The 21,834-nt window shown below is 49.0% G+C and overlaps 1 protein-coding gene and 1 long non-coding RNA gene across 3 annotated transcripts in view; one reads left to right on the forward strand and one right to left on the reverse strand.

The window, feature by feature from the left end:
* LOC138924237 (uncharacterized) overlaps positions 1-514 on the reverse strand; it is a 30,554-nt gene extending 30,040 nt beyond the window's left edge. Inside the window, exon 1 of the long non-coding RNA XR_011439061.1 lies at positions 389-514. This is a non-coding gene — a long non-coding RNA (uncharacterized lncRNA). The remainder of the gene's footprint in view (positions 1-388) is intronic.
* PLXNA2 (plexin A2) overlaps positions 1-21,834 on the forward strand; it is a 213,014-nt gene that overhangs the window by 76,509 nt on the left and 114,671 nt on the right. For both annotated transcript variants that reach the window (XM_023640785.2, XM_023640786.2), the window contains one exon: positions 20,109-20,243. In XM_023640785.2, coding sequence (XP_023496553.2) covers positions 20,109-20,243 — 135 coding nt within the window. The remainder of the gene's footprint in view (positions 1-20,108; positions 20,244-21,834) is intronic.

The following is a 21,834-nucleotide window of genomic DNA, read 5'->3' on the forward strand; positions in this document are numbered from 1 at the left end:
TCTTGTAACTTTTCCCAGAAAGAAGCACAAAAGGCTCAAGGTAGAAAGGACCTCAGAGGTCGTCTTGAGTAAATGCTGATTTTACAGATTGGTAAACTGAGGCCCAGGTGAGCTGAAGGACTTACTCAGATCTCACAGCCATCTGCAACAGTGCTAGAAACCTAGCAGTCAGGAGTGTCATACGTGGGTCTAATTCCCATCTTCCCTGTTCCAGGACAAATGCTATTTCTGTCTCCTCTTTAGAGAAGAACAGATGGCCGGTGTCCTCTCCAGCCTTCTCTTGGCATGTCATTGAGCCCCACTTTCAGACCGCCCCTCAGCCCTCTACCCTCCCTGCTAGTGGATCTCAGTTGTCCTCAGCCCTTCCTAATGAGCCAGGGTTTCCTACCTTCTGGTCAGGTGCTGTGTGCTCTTTAAATAGGGAGCCGCGAGCTGGACTGGAGCCTGGCCTTACAGAGAGTCCAGGGCGAAGAGAGACCAAGTCAAGGCAGACACAGCCTGGCCCCGATCCCCACCCACAACCAGCACCCACCCTGCCAGGAACCCAGGCCGCAGTCGGACTCCTCCCTCCGCTGTGGATTTGATACAATCTGGAAAATGCATTAAACATTACACAGAGTGGTTGACGCATAATTAATAAAGTACGGATTTTGGCTGGAAGCCTCAACTTAAAATAGCACCATGACTGTGGGGAGAGGAAAGGCAGGGGAGAGAGCCTCAGAAGATGGCATGTGACGAGCACCAAGACCTTATCTCTGAGAATAACAGGGCCACTTCTCTCTGAAATTAGGGAGGGAGGAGAAAGACAATTTTATTTATTTTTTATTAATAAGGGTGAGACTGGAGCTTAGAGAAGCTAAGTGTCTCATGCGAGGGCACTCACGCGTCACGGGACACAGCCAGGGACCTGAGCCTGGGCCAGCCCCTTTGACACTTGTCCGAGCTCTCTGGTAGTGGAAGACCCCCATTGTCCATCACGGAACCACTCTCTGGGGAAGTTGCACATTCCAGGACTGTTTTTAATTTGACGGATGTTTTAATGGCATCTTGAGACAGCCTGTTCCCTCGCCGATTCTCCAGAGAAGCTGGAGGGAGCTTCGCATCTTCTTTGAAGAAGCAAAAAAAAAAGGCCTTTTCTTCTGCAAGTGTGTTCAGAGAGCCCTTTGCTGCAGTTAACCAGCCTTCTGGTGTGAGGGGAGAGGTGAGGAAGGGGCTTGAGGAAGTGGAAGGAAGGGGGAGAAAAGGCTACTGTGGTTAATTCAAATACCTGGCCTCAGGGGCATTCTCTCTTGAAGCCGGAGCCCTGCTGCTTTCTGCCAGATCCCAAACTGGTTTTCTGAAACGGAATGCAAATTTCAGCCCAACTAATCAACCCTGACAGGGCAGCATCACCTCCAGCCTGCCAGTCATTAATAAACGACCCCAGGCAGACCTGAGAGATGAGGAGTGCCAGCCCCGGGGTGGAGGAGGCTGAGATGGAAGGTTCTAGAAACTTCCAATTGAAATCACCATAGAACAGAACCTTGACACTGAAAGGGAAACTGAGGCACATTTCACCAGACAGGAAATCCTAGTGTAATCCCCTCATGCCACTGGCAATACTTCCTTCTTCTCTCTCCAAGGCAGAAATGAACTTGATCTTGTTGAAACAGCAGTGAATGGGTGAGAGCATGTGAAGGTCTGTTATACTGTGAGACCCCGTGGGCCCTCTGGGAGAATAATTAATCTATTAATTATGTGACTTAAGGAAAACAGCACTGGCTTCTGTGACATGATCTGTGTGGCATCTGTTTCTATATGCCCAAAGCATAAGCACTATGCTTGGCACATAGTAGGTCTTCAGAAGTGTTTGTGGCCAGATTCAGGAGACCAAAACCAAATCTTTGCTGTAACCCTCCCAGGCTCTATGAGATGCTTTGTTAGTCTAGAAGGCACGCAGTGGTGCAATGCTGTGGTGATGTCAGATATCTGGCTGCCTCATTCTGCCTAGTTCTTGGTTCTCCCTTCTTCCCTCAGGCCTGAGTCAGAGCCAGCTAGACAGATCTGGCAATCAGAGGGACACAAGGAGTTTCTGCCCTCTACCCCCAGGCTCCCCATGCAGGCACCTTGTTCTCAAATATCTAGAACTCGAAGCCAGAACCTTATACAGCTACTTCTTCCCAGGGGAAAATAGGTCAGAGATCCAGGGCTGGGTCCCAGCCATCAATCAAATCCCCAGCCTAAGCCTTTCTCCTTGTCGGGGGTGGGGTTGTACTAATCGTGAAGGAGAGAAGGGCAGAGAAGAAATACACTGTCTCTGGTGCAGAGAGTGAGGAGGAGGCTGCTGGGAGAGGCGGGTTGGGTTTCACTGGCGTTCCATACGCGGGCTTTTTTGCAGCCAAATCAGAGCTGAGGGAGCTGCCGAGACCAGAGGAGCCTCAGAGTCGACTGTGGGCGAACCTGATAGTCCATCTGGAATCCATCCACGGCCTGCCTCCCTCCCCCATGCCCAGAGCTCATTGGAGGAGCCACAGTGGGGAAGCAGGGCCGGCACCTCAACCAGCAGGCTGGGCAAATCCCCAGGTGCCAGCGCAAAGGTCCCTGCTGCTCCCTCCACAGGTCCCGCAGCCCTGGCTGCACCAGCCCCTGGCTGCAGTTCCTGCCCCTTCCTCTCAGAACAAGAGTGAGCTAAGCTTATGTCTCTGAGGAGTGCTGAAGAAAAGGGAAGCAGCGTCAGAGTTCTGGCCATCTCCAGGTTATTCAGGGGGCCTGAGAATGCCGGCTCCATCCATGTCAGGAGGAAGTCCGGATGGGCATTGGGTAGCACTAGGCTCTCAGACTTCATGGAGGAGTTGACCAGCCCTTGGCTGTCAGAGTCCTAAATGTCCTTGGCTATCTAGTGTCCCAAGCCCCCCATCCCTCCAATATCCTAAATGCCCAAACTCTCGCAACAGAAGGATCTCAGAGCTGGAAGACATGGGATTGTGCAAACAACAGCACAACCAGCTGCCTGGGGCCTTGTCCTTTATCCTCGGCTCTGCCTCAGTGGTTTGCTTTGTGACCTTGAAGGAGTCATTTGCTTTCTCAGGGACTCAGTTTCCTCTTCTATAATAGAATACCTGCCCCCGCAGGATGATCCCGAGGATCACGGAAGGAAAATTTTGATGACAGAAACAAAAAACGAAATACTACTGCTCTCTCTGCAGAGCAGATGATAATGCAGTGCCAGTTACATCGACAAGTGCCAGCCTCAGCTGGGGGAATCTGACCGCCAGGGCCCCCACCCTCTGCTACTCTGCAGAGTCCTCCCCAAAGTCTGTAGGAGAAGGATTTATTTCCCCATTTTCCTGGGGGAAATACTCTCTGAGTCAGGAGGAGTCATGGTGGTCTTGTTGTCACCCACCATGTTTTATTAACATTTAACACCCCTCCATCCTGGGGGTAGACGCCTATGGGGCTCTCCTCCCTCTCGCATTCCCTCCCTGGGAATACCTAGGCCTGGTGTGCTGGATGGAGCCCGCTATAGGGACGATGCTGAAAGCTAGAAAAAGTGACCCATTTGTGAAAGAACCTGAGAGGGTCAGAGGCGGCTCCCACCACCTGGAGGGAATCAGGCCCTTTGCCCACTGCAAATCTTTTTTAACAACAAACTTTGAGGACAGCCTGTTTACCCAGTGCAGCTTCCTGCACAGTGTTTGCCTAATCCGTCTGTCCAGAATCCCTCTCCAAACACGAGGTTTCCTGCCCAGCACTAGCAATCAGAGAGCTAATTATCTGGGATTAGAGGTGGAATGAGGGGGTTCCCTTTTAATTACAGGAAAAAATTAGCCTGACTGATGTCGGCAAGGCCACTGGGATTAGAACTGAAGTCTGAGTTTGGATACAGGTCAGCTAGGGAGGTGGTAGTGCCCTGTGCTCTGGGGTGATGGCTTCTGCTCTCGACTGTCTCTGGAATCTGTGAGATGAGGGTAGGAGGGCTCCAAGAGCTTCTCTCATGGGGATCCAAGAGGGGCGTGTGTCTGTGTGTGTGTGTGTGTGTGTGTGTTAGAGAGAGAGACAGGGAGAGAGTCAGAGGGACAGCATAGAGAAAGACAGATAATCGACACGCAGATAAACTGGAATTGACATGAGAAACACAAGGAAGAGAAGGAGAAAGAGACGGGCAAGCGGGAGTTCAAAGGAGATTGCTAGTGAAAACAGACGGACAGACACCTGCTTAGAGACCCCCATCTCTCTCCCCATAGTTCCTGTGGGCCAGCATTTCTGCCACTTCCCCTTTCAAAGGAGGAAGAACAAAAAGGAAGCACAAGCAGGGCCCCCTCCTGCCTTCCTCCTTTCCCTGTTTCCACTCTCCTTCTTCTAGCGTCCATCACACTCACCCAATTTTGCCGCACGAAGTGCAGGTGACGAGTGCTTTCAGCCTGGAAGGGAGACAAGGATGGGGTGCGGAGCTTGGACTCCCCTGGGCTCCCAGTGATCTTGAGTCTCCTCTGTGCCTGAGATGGGGCTTCCTGCCATTGTTCCTTGCCTTCTCTCCTATGAGAAGAATCTTTTGGCTCAGACAAGCATTCATTCATTAATTTATTCATTCATTCTTCCATTTTCCAAAAGTTAGGGAGCATTATTATAGGCCAGACCCATAACTGATCTATGGATTTTTATTAGCCCAGCAGAATGCAGATTGAACTCTGGCTGTAAGTTTTGAGTGGTATCTCCCCACGTCTTCCCTCTCTTCCAACACCTCACATACACTTAATCCATCCTGGGAGTACTCCAGGTCTTCTCGTAGAAACACTCGTGGGCCCATTCCTACCCACAGAGACAAAGGAGATGAGCACACAGTGCAAAGACCTGAGAGTATGTCAAGGCAACATGCAACGGAGTGCAAATTCATACAGTGCAAACAGAATATATGAGCGCATGAGTAGAGTTATTTCTAAGTATTCATATTCCCCTTCTTTCCAAAGAAGGAATTAGGTGGCTTATAAAAAAGTTGGCAAACATATGTAATAAAAACTTGCATGGAACTAGAAAACTGAAGCCACAAAAGGGGAGTGGAAATAAATATGCTAACAATAAAGCCAATATAAGCACCGGGACCCAGCATCAGATTTGGCCTGAGTATCCGGGCAGCCAAATCAAAAAGAGAAATGAGAAGAACTAGAAATCCTCACTCTTTGATATAAGAAAGTATACTTATTTTTCAGGAGAGACAACCCCCAGACATTACACTCTATAAGTGGTTTATCACATGAGACTTTATATAGAAACCAGACAAAAGTTTGATGTCAACATCCTGTTTTATGTAGCAATTTCTTATATTAACTCCAGCTAAAGTGTCAAGGCTATGACATCCATGCAACAATCAACATTCAAAGAATTACTCCCATGGAATAACCAACAATAAAAAGCAAGTAGATAAGGCCATTAAGGAAAATGAAGCTTACTGGTTAAGCTTTTGTGGTCCAAGTTTGTGGCTTTCTGGAGCTCCAACTTGATTCAAGGATAGAATGAAATTTTTTTAAATTTTTTTATTGTGGTCATAATAGCTTATAACGTAGTGATATTTCAGTTGTACATTATTGTTTATCATACACCATACAAGTATGCCCCTTCACCCCTTGTGTCCACCCTCCACCCCCCTTGCCCCAGTAACCACTAATTTATTCTCTTTGTCCGTAAGTTTGTTTATACTCCACATATGAGTGAAATCATATGGTGTTTGACTTTCTCTGTCTGGCTTATTTTGCTTAACATCATGCCCTCAAGGTTCATCCATATGGTTGCAAATAGGACCATTTCGTCTTTTTTATGGCTGGGTAGTATTCCATTGTGTATATAAACCACATCTTTATCCATTCATCCATTGATGGGCTCTTGGGTTGCTGCGCATCTTGGCTATTGTGTTAATGATGCAGTGAACATAGAGGTGCATGAGTCTATTTGAATTGCTGATTCCAAGTTCTTTGGGTAAATACCCAGTAGTGAGATAGCTGGGTTATATGGTATTTCTATTTTTAATTTTTTGAGATATCCCCATAGTGTTTTCCACAGTGGCTGCACCAGTTTCCATTCCCACCAGCAGTGGGTGAGGGTTCCCTTTTCCCCACAACCTCTCCAACATTTATTGTTTTTTGTCTTGGTGATTATAGCCAGATAGAATGCAATTTTTTAAGCACCCTGCCCCATTGTGCTTGGCCCTCTGCTAAAAGTTGAATAAAATGAGCTATATAGATTCAGCGTCTACATTTAGGAATTTATCATTTTTGTTGGCACTTCTATGGGGCTCAGACAGCAGAATAAGAGCGTTAAAATGATAGTAGGATGTTAACATCATACACAAGACAAAAGTGAGTACATTTTTTGGGGAGGAATATGGCTTAATAGAAGATTGTGTAATCAAACTGACCTAGGTTCCACGCTCTCTCTACCACTTACTGGCTGTGTGACCTAAGGCAAATTTACCTAGCCTCTCTGAGCCCCAATTTCTTCATCAGTGAAATGGGTTTTGGAAATTACAGTAGATATTTTGTGTAAGGCACCTGGTGCACCATCCAGGACGTAATATGTGCTCAATAAGTGGTAACTCTCCTCCGTTCTAGGATTACTAAATAAGGCTAGATTCCTAGTGTCGGGGGAGGAGCCATGAGCAAGGCAAGGAGACTCAGGCATTCTCTGGTCCTCTCCAGGGTGGCTGGGGACCCATTTCCCCTTCTGAGAAATCCCTCAAAGCCATCACTTCCTAGTGTTGGAAGCCATATGGCAGATGTTCCAACATAGTTTCTCTCTCAGGAGGCCCCAGAATTCTCTTTCTCTCTCTCTGCTCTGTTCCTATCGCAGCTTGACTGGGAAGTCCATGACCCTTCTTTCTCTCACCTGTTTTGTTTCCTCTCGGAAATGCCCAGGACTCTGACTGTGCCGCCCTGTATGGTCGTTCTTTAGGTCCGTCCTTCCTTGCCCAGCCTCACCATCTACCCACACCTCATCCCTCAGCTGCCCCTCCTCTGCTGTCACGGGGAGCTTCAGGCCTCAGGTAAAAGGAGGGCCATTAACTCCTGCTTGTCCTTGAGGCATCCCTTGTCCAGATGGGATGTCAGCCAGCCTCCAGGTGACAGCAAAAAGGGGTGAGGACAGGAAGCCACATGATGCTCCCCTCCCACCCCACCCCACCCCACCTCCCTGACAGCTAGGGACCCAGAACACCCTTGAGACACAGAGCTGGGCAGGAAGAGAGGGACAGATCCAGAGCATCCAGGTGTTGGGCCAGGGGCCAGGCACACACCAGGTGGGTCCTTCAGACGCACCCCTTTGCCCACCCTCTCCCCCTCTGCTGTTTTGCAGTATCTCTGGTACTTCCCAGCTCACTGCCAAATTGTCAAAAGCGATGCGAGGCAAAGTGCTGTTCAGTTAATGATTCCAGTCCCTGGAGAGGGGGAGTGCTCTTGTAAGAGAAGAAAATAGAGAGGAGTGGGGGTGTGGGAGGGGCAGAAGAGGGGGCTGCTTTAGTACTTTACACAAAAGCTAAGCTGCAGCTCCTTCTCGCTCTTTCTAAGAAGCAGATGAGAAGTGGGGAGGTTTGCCCTGAGAGGCCTTTTCTCTATGGGGAAAAGCCTGGAGCCTCCCCCTCACTTTTCTCTTTTTTACAAAGTAAAAAGGGTCTGAATTAGAACGCTGCCATCCTTTCGGCCCCAATGGCTTCAGCCCTGTGTCCCCAGCACAGGTCCTGTGGAGATCCTATCAAAACCATCCCTTCTCACTCGGAGAGGCTGCCTTCAAAAGCAGGCACAAACTCCCACAAAGCAAAGGGCTCCTGCTCGGCACTCCTGCAGCTCTCTCCTCTTCCCTGTCCTCCCCCTCCTCCTCCCCATTCCCCTCCTCTTCCTCCTCCCCATCTCCTCCTCCACTTTCCTCCCCAGCCTGCTCCCTTGGAGAGGACAGAGAGTAGGGGTGACCAACTGCCCCAGGGGGCCCCTGAAGAAGTCCCTTCCTGCCCAATTCCCTCCTCAGCTTGGTCCCACCCAAGTCTCTGGATCAAAAGTAAGTCAACCGAAAGTTCTTCGCCTCCATGCAGCCCTGTCCAGTATCCCAGATGCCTTCACGTTCCTTATTGAATTTGTTCCCACCACAGCCTTGTCATGTAGGCAGCGTTATTTTTCCTGGTTTTGGAGATGAGGAAAGTTAGAATTAAGTCCCTTGGCTGAGTGCCCGTGTGTGGCCTCCACCCGAGCAAGTTAAGACGTCAGCCCTGAGTGGACAGTCAACACCTATCAGAAGATCGAAGTGTGGGCCTTGAAAGATCTGGAAAGGAAACTGAAAAAGCTTGGAAGAGGCTGCCTAAGGCGAGACCTGTGTGCTCCTTAATTTCCGTCATCTCCTAGTGTGATCTGGCTTCACGGGGGATTTTTTAGGTTATTCTGCTCCACATTGTCTCGAAGGTAGTTCCCTGCCATCTTGGTCCCTGTCATCTGCTTGCATCCTCACACAGATGATCCCATCGGCTGCAGAAATGCAGCCACTCCTTGGGTGCGGTGATGTGCGGCTGCCCAGGTCCAGGAGCACATAGTATCCTGGGTAGTGGAAGCTTCTCCAAGGTCAGAGGTTGGGAGGAGGCTGGAGAAAAAGAACAGGGGCTGCACACCGCTGACCGTTGAGCCCACTGGATATTCTGCTAACACTCAGAGAAAAAGCGTTAAGAGTTTGCTCCTCACCAGGCCAAGCCCTGCTTCCCTGCTTCACACTCCCTGGTGTGATCCCGGCACCTGCTGTCCTGTTGTACCCAACTACCAGCAGTGTCTGTGTGCTGGCACTGTGCCCAGCAGCTGTGGGGCATCAGCGCAAGGAGGGGGTGGGCATTGAGGAGAAGCAGGTGTCCAGCCTAAGACAACAAGGTGACCGGGAAGGGTCACAGAGCAGTGATGCCAGGAGTGGAGCTAGAAATGGCAGATTAGATCATATCAGACAGTCCTCGCTCACCACCCCCCACCTCACCCTACCTTGATTAGAATGATCTGGCCCCAGAAGAATAGCAATGAATTAATTAGGGGTCTGTTGTCATGAAGCAGCTCATTATTAAAGTCCCTCTTCTGGGAGGGGAGATGGGGAAAGGTGTGAAGACAACAGCTATTCAAATAGAATCTTTTAGAAGAACTACAACCTGCCCCAGCTGTCTGTTCTGCCCTTGGGCTCTGCCAGGAAGTCAGACATACCAGAGCAAGGGGCACCCCTGCTCCCGGGCCACTGCTGAAGATTTCAGGTGATGGAGACGTCCTGGCCTCACCTCCCATCTCTTCTCCTCTGATACTGTTTCTCAGACCCCGACGCTAACGGCACGTTCACCACTTTCATGGTTGCTTCCCATCTCCTTGGAGCCAGCAGAGCTGCAGCTTAGTGGCCCTGGAGTTCTCTTCACAGTAGCACCTTGAGTGTCTAGAGCACTTTCCTCCCAAGAGCTCTTAGCAGTTCAATGGGGAGCCAAAAAGATCATTTCAACAGAAGCAAATGCGTGGAGTGTGTTTATGTGATGGGTTCCAGAAGATTTGCTGGGGGCTGGGGAGATGTGTGCAGCAAGAGTCCCTCTTTCTCTACCCATTCTATTCTAGCGATGGGAAAACAGACGCCTGGAAAAGGGAAGGCCTAACAGAGTTGAGATTCCAGCTCTTCTACCTACGAGCTCTGTGGCCTTAAGGAAGTTACCTCACCCCTCCGTGCCTCAGTTTCCTCATCTATAACATGGGAATAATAGAGTCGTCGTGAGGATTGAATGAGAAAATGTGTATAAAGTCCTTAGAACGTTGTCTAACAATAACAGGGGTTAAGTAAATGTGAACTGTGATTAACGTTCCGCTCCTGCCCAGGTCAGCAACAGGGATTCATTCATTCATTCCATCAGCATGTGTTCCTGTGTACATCGTGTGGTACCAAATACAGTAAGGCATATGAAACTGTACAAAACACAGTGTCTGCTTTCTATAAACTTACAGTCCTAGGAAAGATGACTGCATGTGCTCACAAGTAACCGTGCCAAGAGAAATGTTAGGTGCTATGGGAGTTCAAAGGAGGGATCAGAAGAGGCTTCATGGAGGAGGTGGCATTTAGGTTGGGCCTTGGAGGATGGTTAGGATCTAGGACGTAGGATAAATTGTCAGGCCAAGGCATGAAGACAAAAACCTAGAGACATAATTGGAAAATAGTGAGAAGGCCATGTTAGTTTGTCCTGTGAATGCCAAATTGAGGAACATGAACTTTTCTAAATTATCACTGGGAGCAATTAAAGGTGTTTTGTGTATGTGTGTGTGTGTGTATTTGTGTGTGTGTGTGTGCATGGATGCATGCTATGATTTACTTTTTTTTCCAGAAGAGGTATATGTTCATGACAAAGAAAAAAAAAATTAGAAGACCAAGATAAGCAAGAGAAAGAAAATTACAAACACCTGAAATTTAAGGATTTTGCATACAGAAAAGGCAGGATCAAATAAGTGTTTTAAGAAGATTAATCTGGCAGTGTTTGGTAGAATAGATTAGAGCAGGAATATGCTGGAGGCAGGGAGATTTCTCAGGTTATTGCAGTGGCACAGATCAGAGGCAATAAAGACTCAGACCTAGCCTGTTAGCAGCGAGAAGAGAAATACAGTGACCTGGAGGTGGTCTCTGTTTCTCTCCATTACCACACATTTTCTGCACTGTGGTGTACCCATGACACATGCAGTTTTCAATGGCTTTTCCTTTTAAAATCTGAGTCTCCTGCATTCAGGCAGAAGCCCAGTGTCAGGGAGCTGTGCTCACAAATCTAGACCTCCCTTCCCATCCGTACAGCCCAAAATGCCATCCTGGGTGTTAATGAAAGCAAGAGATTACTGTTCCAGATTATAAAACGCAGGGCAATTTTTGGTCATTGAAAAGAATGAGTTAATTGAAGAGGGTAATAACCCTCCTCGACACCCCACCCTTGGCTCCTTTTCCAGACTGCAGGTGGCCTTCTCTGTCACCCTGGAGGAGACAGCCATATGATCTATTCTGTCCCCAGGACTTATCTCCGGGGGCACCCAGCACTTCTGAGATGTAATTTTTAGTCCTAATGCAGGCATTGTCCTCTTGTTTGACTGGGGGGAGGAAACCGAGGCCCCAGAGGCAGGCAGAAGGAAGAAGACGGAGCCCAGCCTTGGGGTCAGGCAGACCCAGCTTGGAGCTTTGCTCTGCCACTTACAAGCTGTGCCATCCTGCTCTAGATCCTCAGCATTTCTTATTCTGTGAAATGGGGAGGACTACCTCATAGAGTTTTCAAGATTGTTCACATTTATATCTCCGACCTTTTGCACACTGGTTAACATGCTCAAAAGATGTTCATTAAGTATGTTGAACTAAATTGATAAGGGAAATAAGTGACTCAAAAGCCCTACATGTATCCAGTCCCAGGAGGTGCTTGTTTCCTTTCCTCCCTCCCTGGGAGTGGGATGGGGCATTTCCAAGGTGGGTAACCTGTGTGTCAACAGGCCTAATTCTCACCACACCCTGATCCAGAGCTTGGTGAGGAAGCTTGCGCGCCCTCCCCATGGACCCTGAAGGGTGGTTCTAAATCATGCTCAGTTCAAAAAGCCTGAGAGGCTAGATTCTATCCTGAACCAGCCAGGGCATCGCAGGCAAGTGACCTGTGTGCAGTGCCTGGCATGGAGAGTCCGCGAGCCCCACATTGCCAGAGCTTAGAGGGAACAGAGATTCTGATTAGGCGGAGGTTGCTTATTAGTCTTTGTTAATTCCTCCTCCCACCCGTCTTTGCTCGCCGCAACTCCGTGTGCTCCCTATGAATTATTGCTTTGCTGCTGCGTGATTTGATTTCATCTGAGGCTGCTTAATACTTCTGTTGTCCCTCGCTGTGTTTATCTTATTGTTTCCCAGAACAATCGAGTGCTTCCTCTGCCCCTGGCAGCTTCATCTTGTTCCAGGAGCCTCCAGACCTGCTCAAGTCTTGAACTGGAGCAGCGTTGAAAGGTGGGGCTGGTCTAAGACCAGAGTTCTGTGCTCCGGAACTGCCCAGTGTCATTCACTTCTGTAAGCTCTTGTGCCTTCCCGGGCCTGAGAGCACAAAGCCCTCTCTGACAGAGGCAGAACCAAGAGATTGGATTCTTTTGCTTCTAGGTCTTTTTTTTTCTTCTGCTTTTTCTCCCCAAATCCCCCCAGTATATAGTTGTAGATATTTTTTAGTTGTAGGTCCTTCTAGTTGTGGGATGTGGGACGCCACCTCAACATGGCCTGATGAGCAGTGCCATGTCTATGCCCAGGATCCGAACCGGCAAAACCCAGGGCCACTGAAGCGGAGCGTATGAACTTAACCCCTCAGCCACAGGGCCAGCCCCCTTCTAGGTTTTGATGTCACTCTCCCCTGAGTCATAAAGGGAGAGGCCCCTGGGACGGGAGAGTTGATGCCTTTGCAAAGTGCAGTTTGTCGTTAACCACAGGAAGGCGTGAAGCAGAGGCTGCTCCTCTTGATTCCATGGGCAGCACGGATCCATCATTGCTTGGCCATCTACCCCTGGCTGATGAGGAGCAGAGAAGCCACAATTTAGAAAAAGAGATGCGCACTTCAGCCAACCTTCCCAGCCTAACGGCTGAACACTTATCTTACTCATAGTAAGCGCTCAATAAATATTCACTACTTCCCTATCCTTACGAGCCAGGCTCTTAATTCTCAGACTTTTCCAAGATGCAGAAGTCCAGAGAATAGGTGGTTCCTTTTGGGACCCCCTGCCTGCATTCCAGGAGAAAGCCCTCCATGGCCTGCCCTGGCCTTCTGAAATTCAGGAGCCTCTGGCCCCATGCTCCCCTCTGCTAGCCATCCACCCCCAGTTTAATATCTAGGGCAGATTCCTAACTTGTACAGAAATAGAAATAATTGTACATGGAAATGTCAGTCTCCAGTGTCAAAGCCCTGTTGATTGACCGACAACTCACTGGGGACCAGTGCTGGAAGCATCTGCATGCATGTGGGAGGATGTGTGTGTGTGCGTGCACGCTGTGTGTGTGTGTGTGTGTGTGTGTGTGTGTGGGCGCACGCGCGTACAAGGGTGGGAGCAGCCCAAATTTTCAGTTTAGCACATCTCAGTGACCTCCTTCCTTTTCACGGACCTTGTCTCCCCACTTCCTCTCCTCTCTTGGCTCAGGGCAACCCACTGGCCGAGTTTTCCAGGCTCCTGTGTCCCTCCCCGATTAGCCAAGCATTTAGGGCCAGGCTCCCAGCTGTCCTCCAGGGGGTCTCCCTCTGCTGGGTTGTGTCTCTGCACAGTTAGTTAATGTTTGCACAGCTCCAGGGGGTGGAGGGGTTGGGGGACAAGCCAGAGGCCACCTGGAAGTTGCTGCTGCTTCTTTCTGTGTGTGTGTGTGTGTGTGTGTGTGTGTGTGTGTGTGTGTGTGTGCGCGCGCGCGCGCGCGCGCATGCGTGTAGGATAGAGGAAGGAAGAATCTCAGAGACTGAATTTACCAAAGACTTGAATCTATAAATAATTCGGGTCATGAAGCTCTACAAAAATAAACTTCAGTGTGAATCCTCTCTCGCGCAGCCCTAAACACACAGCTGCACAGACGCTCGCTCATTAGCTCACTCCCGGGTTCAGTGTGAGCAGCACCAGGCCTTCCCCACCTTTCCCCTCTCTAAAGGTCTAAACATGTGCGCACACACAAACACACAGACACATGTGCACGTACACACACACATTCATTTACCACGCAAGCCCAGAGTCCTGAGGCAGAGAGAAAATTAAGTAATAAAGCCTCTTCCTAAGTGAATTTCGGGCAGAAGGTGACCAGAGCTGCTGAAATCGTTGCTGAGCCCTCAGTAGCTGCATGTCAAAGGCCTCACCCTCTCGGAATGCTCAGGTCTGAGAGACCACGTTTCCAAGAAATCTGGGCTCAGACATCACAATGACACTTTCCTATTTACATCACACTTTAACTTTGCCAAAGCACTCACATTTCCACTCCTGCTTTTTAGTTCAGGTCTCCCGTCCTCCAGGAAGCCCCCACTTGGGACCTCCCTCAGTCCAGGGGAGGGGCGGCGCTGCCCTCCGGGTTGGCCTCCCTGGGCTCCCCAGGCAAACCTCCTCTTAGAAGGGGCGGCCGTGTGTTCGTGAAGATAGGTTGGATTGTCTGTTTCCCCGTTCCTCAGGCTTTCTAAGGGCATCCTTCCTCCCGGTGTCCCCAGCTCTTAGCACAGGCCTGGCTTGCAGTAGGCATGTACTCCGTGAATATTGGACAATACTGAAATTCATGACTAATAACTCATTTCATTCTCACAGCATCCTTTCCGAGCTAGGAAGGACAGGCGTTAGTTACCACCCTTATTTGACAGCTACGGAAACTATTATACAAACAAGTGAAGTCACTTGCCTGAAGTCAGATAGCCAATTAATGAGAAGGTCGGGATTAGATCTCAGCCCTCTAGACACGAACCAGCACCCCCCTCTGCGTCGTGATGGCTTGCAGATTAATCTGTTTCCTACTGAGAGGCCCAGGAAGAAGATTCCCAATTCGATTGCTCTGCAGCAGCTCTTGCAAAAAAAAAAAACCTGAAAAACTAATAATAATAATAAAGTGATATTAAAGTGCCAAATCCCAATCAAGCGCTCCATAATTTAGGGCTAACTAGAGAAGAAATTCATCCACAAGAAAAAGAGTTTGGAGAGACATGCAGGTAAGCTGGTTGATTGGTTATGCTGATTTGAATTGGGTGTTCAAGTAATCAGGCTGACATTAATTTCAGTACAGACCTAGCTGTGATTTAAAGGAGAGCTGCTAATAGGATTACTGGTTCATTCTCATTGCAAAGAGGCCCCTCCCGCTGGAGGACCAGACAGTACATCTGCCCAGGATCTCACCTCACAGACTCCTGCCCCAAAGCCAGCCCCGGTAAACTGACTCTTAGCCGCCCAACAAGGTCCCCTTGAATTAGATTCTGAGTTTATTGTTGCCTCCAGGAAATAGGTAATTGTCCCACTTTGGGTGCGGGATCTAAAGGAGGAGGAGTGGATGAAGAGAGAATTTGGACTTTCGGTCTACCCATTTGCTCTGTTCTCAGTTGTAGTGAACAGCTGGGCTTGCCCATCCTTATCCTCTCTTAAGGGAGTCACAGAGTAGCTGAGAAATCAGGCTTCAGGTGGGAATCCCAGTGCTAGCATCCTTTGGCTGTGTGATCTTGGGAAAATCACCTAAGTCTCCATGTCTCAAATTTCCTATCTGTAAAATGGAAATAATAATAGTGTTTACCTCAAAGGTTCTTGTAAGGATTAAATGAGTTAATTTTGGTTGAGTACTTTCCACAGCGCCTAGCACATTATCGAGGCATAGAAGTGGTAGCTATTATTAAATTTTTTAGGTGAACAGGGCCATTTGTAAGTTCACTAAATCCATCCTCCCGCCTTCAGGTGGGGCCACATTTAACCATGAAGCAGAAGGATTCTCCTCTGTTCCAAACACTCCTGAGAAGGAGGGCGTAGCCTCCTGTGGTCACCTGTTCTGCAGTCAGAGCTCCCCATAACAGGAATTCTTACTACAGCGAGCCAAAATCTCCTTGTGCAACAGTTTGGGCACATTTTGTCATTTGCTGGTCTCAGTAAAGACTGTCACCCTCCACTGTGGCACACTGTCCTTCTTATCCTACCTTCTGAGCTTTGTCCAAGCAAAATGGTGCCAGGAGCTTCTGCATGTCCACTGAGGTCCAGCCCTCCCAGGATCAGAAGAGCCCAACTAGCAAGACACGTTCAAGTGTGACTCGCTTCCACCCATCAGCATCACCTTCCTCCTCTGCCCTGTCCCCTGCCTGGTTGGATGTCAGGGCCTGTGCAGCTCCGTCTGATAGTGCCATTCTCTTGGGCTGGCTTATGACCTATTTCAGTTTATTGTTGTCCTTGTAATCACTGCAACCTGGCCCTGGGAACACAAGCTGAAGAGAACTGTCACTTTGTGGGACACCACAGAATAGACTCAATCAGTTGGATTTTAAAACCCCACCAGTGTTTGGGACTCCCTGACAGCCCCCTCACCACAGTCGTCCTGTGTCTGGCGAGGATGCAGGACGACTTGAAACTCACACCTTTCTATCCAAGACAGAAAAGTCTGGAGAATTGTGCACTTGAACCCTTCTCCCTAGTAGGACTGTTCTTCCTAGTTCCCCGTCTCCATCAGCCATGCACTTTCCTCTGGACCACACTGGCTGGGGAGCCTGTTTGAGTCCCAGTTCCAACACTACTAGCTGTGTGCCTTGAATGGAGGGGCTCAGAGGAGATGGGCTCCAAAGCCCTTGCAGGTCCAGCAGTTTTTACAAGTCTGTGATTCGCCTGTGATAGGCACTGAGCAGATTGCTTCTTCCTGTTCTTCAGACAGGAAAACTGTGGCTCAGAGAGATGAAGTGATTGACCTGAAAGTATACCATTAGGGAGAAATCAAGCGCAGGCGAGAACAGAGTCAGACCAGAAACCCAGGAAGCCTGAGTTCCAGACCTATACTCGGCCCACTTGGGAGTGTTGCCCGGAGGGAGCAAAGGGCGTTAGGGAGGGGAGAGGTCTCTACTGCCCAGTGGCCTCCCTCTCTTCTGCCTGCCAGCCCTGCCCTCACCTCATTCCCCTTGACCCGCTGGCCTCCTGGCCCCATTCTCCATCTTCTCTGCCCTCCTATAGGTATCCTGGAGGGCTACACTAGCCCAAGGCAGATAGCATGGGCTAAGGGAATAAGTGGGCAGGCACAGACTTCCTGGGCAATACTGCTCCACTTTCCAGGGATTTAGACTGAATGAAATAGGATAGCTTAGTTCAGGTTCAGTACCAAGAACATTTTCTGTTCGGGTTTGGTTTTAACTCTAACGTTTAAGAGTTATGTAGGTTTGGTTCTGACTTCAACTGGTTTATTAAAAGATTGAGGTTGCAGGTGGAAGAAAAAATCCTTCTTAGGTCTCTGATTCAGGAAAAAGTGAATGGCTGGGATTGGTCTTAACTGGGATGCAGCGGAGTGTGTGATGATAAGTTGTCTTTGGTTCCATTCCAGCTGCAACCTGGCCATGGGTACCATCTAGTCCCAGAGACCACAGAGGGAGGGCCAGACTTGTGGCTTTCCTCCTTCTGACTTTGTGTCTAGGCCTTGTTGGCAATCCAGGCAAATGCCCGGGCTCGTGGGGAGGGAGGCTGCCCTGCCTGGCAGAGGATTAACCACCCTCCCCAAGTGGGAAGATCCTGGGCCGGGCCTGAGGGAGTGGGCTGGTTCTGCAGCTCCTGGAGCTGAGTCAGCACCTTGAGGAGACTTAATCTTCCTGGAAAAGAGCAGCTGTCATAAGGAGGGTGGTAAGAGGCATGGTATATTTCCCCATCAGAGGAAGAAGCAGAGCCTCAACTCCCCATTTTATGGAGACAGAAAACTGAGGTCAAGCCAACCAGAAGTCATGACTATCCCATGTTCCTTCTACCTCTTGCAATAGCCTGAGAACTTCTGTGATCAAAAGCTACCATGTTTCTGGAAGGATCTCATGGAAATTTGGGATCTGTCCATCTAAGAGAGAATACTGCTTTGAAAATTAAAGGGAACCATTTTAGGGTCTCTATTTGGGAAAATGTGGGGTATTTTCCCAAATAAAGACCCTTGTTCTTCCCTCTCCTTGAATCCATAATCAGATATGTGCTGGGGTGGAGGGCAGTAGCCTCAGCCCCATAATGTCATCTCTGACCCCAGAGTCTTCCTCCACCCTATGAGAATGAGTTAAATAGCCCCCTGATCCCTCCCCTGGAAGGAGGGGCTTTAGTAACAGTTGCCAAGGCAGCAGCTTTGAACAGCAGGAAGCCACTAGCTAGGCAGAATAAGAGCACAAGAGGAACTTAGGGGGAAAAGGAGAGTCCAACCCACAAGGGGAGTTACTGGGGTAGGAATGGCTGAGAGCAGAGTTTCTTTGGTTCCACTGAGGTCACCTCCTCATCCTCAAGCCCAGAGCCCCCAACTCACCCACCAAAGCAGGTGAGGACACAGTATCCCTGACTCTAGCCTGTTCCCACCCCTGGGGTCTAGACACAGGGCTTCAGGTAGGAGTCAGCTATTTCTGCCTCTAGGAACTCCAGGACCACAGTTCCCCAATCCACAATGGGCTCGTGGTTTGCTTCCCACCGACTCCAGTCTAGCCCAAGCCAACAGATGCAGACCATGCCCAGGGTCAGACCCCTCAAGTATGCAAATTCTCAGGAGGGTAGAGGAATATGAATGGAAGCACTGGTCCTACTTTCCCAACTCTGCAATAAGTAGTGCTCTTGACCCTCCCTCCTCAGCCAATGGGAACTGAAAATGCATCCATTCGTCCATCCTTACATGTTTATTGTGGTGTAAGGCACCAAGCTTGGCCTTTGGGATGAATAAGTCATGGTCCTTGCCCTCAGGAGCTCTCGGTGGGATGGGAGAAATGGGCAGAGGGAAGGAGATGGTTAGAAGTATAAGAGAGAAATCAAGGGGAATAGAAAGGGGAAGCCTTAATCTTAAAATCTTTCAGAGGAACTGTCTCTTGACCTCACTTTGATTTAGCACTAAACAGTCCACGATACTTTATCAGCTGGTTCATAGTTCATGTCCTTTCAACAGGCATTTCTCAAGCATTCCCTTTTATCCATCACCAGCTATGTTCCCAGCTTCATTCTAGTCCTCAGAGGGTTATACGAGAAATAGAAAACACATCCCTGCCGTCAAAATGTTGATGAACTTCTACACATGTGAAACAATTGGAAAACAACTTACGTAGGTAGTCAATACATGTTAGCTAGTACATATACAATGAGCAAATCAATTGATTATAATCCTAGGAGAAAATGTCCAGTAGGAAAAAAGACATCAGGGTGAGGAGCAATTAATGTGGTGGAAAGATTGGGGAAGGCTTCATGGAGAAGTGGGGCTTGAGCTAGAGGGGGTTCAGAGATGGGTAGAAGACAAAGAAAAGGAACCATGGCGGGGAATATTGGTCAATAGGCAGCTGCTGTGTTGGAACAAGAAGCCTAGGGGTGGGAGCACATTCAAATCAAGGGCTCCTGACCACCAAATTTTTGTATGACCTTAGGAACTTCTCTCTACAGAGTCTCAGTATTGTATATAGAGCTTAGATTAGATTAGCATTTCTCAAACCCCCAGACTAGCAGCATCCGCATCACCTGGGAATTTGTTAGAAATGAAAATTCTGAGGCCTCATTCCCGCTGAACCGGAAACTCTGAGGGTGTGCTCAGCCATGTCGTTTACCAGGCCCCCCAAGTGATCTCAGGGCACGCTGGTTTGAGAACCACTGGACCACATCAGTTCTTCTAGAGCCTGGTCACTCATTAGATTCCCCTGGGGAGGTTCAGTACCCAAAGAAGATGCCTAGGCCCCACCCACAGCGATGCTGATGAATGGAGCAAGCCCTGGCATCCATTTTTTTTTTAACTTCTCAGATGATTCTGATGTGCAGCCAGGGCTGGGAAGCACTGGACTAGATGACATCAAGTCCTTTCTGACTTAATATCCTGGGATGGGCTCTGAGAGACTAAGCCGGGATTCCTGGCTCACTAAAATCACCAGGTGGATTTGAACACATTCAGGGGAAAACGTTTGGGGGCAGAAAGACCTTCCTGAGATCCTAAAATCTTGACTCTTTTGCTGACCAGCTTTTTGCTTGTTTATGTGATTGTCCCACCATTCTCCCTTACCTGCCTGAGGCAGAAACACTGTGTGTAAATGTTGACTCTCCTACCCCAAAGATAAATAAGTATGCACAAGCACACACTCACTTGCACATACACTCATCACACAGTGCTATAAATATATATACACACACACAAGAATAACCAGGTAGGGATATTCAAAATCACACCTAAGGGCATACATATATGTACACTCAGATAAACCTACTATCAGAAATCTAAAACTCGGCACACGCAGACCGCTTGGGAAAGGATTCCTCATGGTGGAAACTGGGCTGTCTGAATTTAGGAGCACCTCTATCTTCCTTGCAACCTAGCCTGCTTCAGGGTAGCAATGGGGGTAGGGTGGAGGGATTATGTTCTGTAAATTATCTGCTCTAGGCTGAGGCAGCTAACCTGCAGTGGACTGCTGAGTACAGATGCTGAGGACACTCTTGTTTCTTTCGCAGATTCGAGCCGATGGTCCCCCCCATGGCGGGGTTCAGTATGAGATGGTCTCCGTGCTCAAGGACGGGAGCCCAATCCTCCGGGACATGGCCTTCTCCATTGATCAGCGCTACCTGTACATCATGTCTGAGAGACAGGTAAGTGCTGACACCTATCCCTCCTTTGCAAAGCCCAGGAGGAACTGATAACCTGTGACCTTTCTTCAGAATCTGTTCCATCTAACAAGAGGGACCTCTGGGCTTGCTGCTCAGGCATCTTGGGACGGGCAGAATCCCTGGAGGCTTTTGGGGGAGCCAGAGAGAAGTAACTGGGGCCAGCCACTTCCCGGAGGCCTCTCTCTGGGCCACAGCCCCTGTCTCGATGCGTGATGAACAGCCCCGCAAGAATGGGCCAGACTGCACGGAGCGGCTTGGTGTGATTAGAAGTTAGATTTACTGCTCCTGGGCCCACAGAGTCTGCTGCTCAAGGGAGCCAAAGAGGTGTAAATAATCCAGGCCTCCAGGCTGGGCCCGATCCTGGGAGAGACAGGCCCAAGATAAGGCCCCGGAAGGAGATAAAAATCTTGGCCTGAGTCTTAGACTGATGCAGGGTAGAAGCTGGCCAGCTCTGGGAACCTGCAGCTCTGCCTGCAGACGTGAGGAGCCCCGAGAAATAGACTTCTACCCTCTGCTGGATAGCAACTGAGCAGGTCCCCCACCCTCTCAGATGGAGAGTTATTCTGCCGGATTGTATTTGCTTTGAATATGTGTGAGCAGAGAGAAGGCAAATGCAGGGAGATCCATGGTAAAGGAGAAGAGAAAGAAGCAGGGAAGACAGCATTCACCAAATCAATGGAGATGCAGAAAGCAAAGCAAAGACCTTAGGAAAGGCTAGTTCCTTCCATTCAGTCAGGGGGTCACCAGTTGTTCAGCAGGAGCGGTGGTCTTGGCATTGACCTCAACATGGTAAGTAAGATAAAGAGCAAAGAAGGAGAAAAATGATTGTGAATCTGTCTTGGTGCTGAGGACACAGACTTAGGCTAGACAAGGATGCTGGGCTGGAGGACTAGCGAGCTTTCACAAGGTGCCTCCCACCTCGTGTGTCATTCTCCAAATACTCTGTGAAGATTCCAGGTGTCCTTGATCAGCATCACCCTGCCCAGAGGTCTCTTTCCCTCCTTTCTTTCTGAATGAAGGATTCTGAATCCAGGGATGAGGGATGAGTGGAGGGAGGAAGGAAAAGGTGAGTGGGCACATGACAGCATAAGGGAAGCAGTGATGCAGCTCTAACATGAAAATTACTTCTCGAGAAGAGATGACACAAATCATATGCTAATTGCATGCAAATTGCATCCAGATCCTCTTGAACCCACCTTTCTTTTTACCTTCTCCCCTGTGGCCCCTGCGGTTGAGGCATAAACAGGTCCAGATGGGAATTTGGTAGAGCTGGAGGAGGCTTTGCCTAACCTAGAGTGGGCAAGACAGTCTTGGAAATAAACACTGACCTATCATTCTGATGAAACAGTCGCTGGGTCCTAAAAACACACATTTCTGGGCACATACTTATTGGGAACAACGTACTGGGAAAACATCAAATGAATGGGACTTGGTCACTACCCTTAGGTTGCTTACAATCCAGTGCATACCTGGGTATCTGTATCGTCACATTGAAGTCTATAAGTGCTCTGGTTTTTCTTCTTATTTTCCTTTGTTTATAGACAAAGGTTATTTTTTAAACAAAAATGGTAGA

The sequence above is a fragment of the Equus caballus genome, chromosome 5, assembly GCF_041296265.1.
Source record: "Equus caballus isolate H_3958 breed thoroughbred chromosome 5, TB-T2T, whole genome shotgun sequence".
Classification (NCBI taxonomy): Eukaryota; Metazoa; Chordata; class Mammalia; order Perissodactyla; family Equidae; genus Equus; species Equus caballus.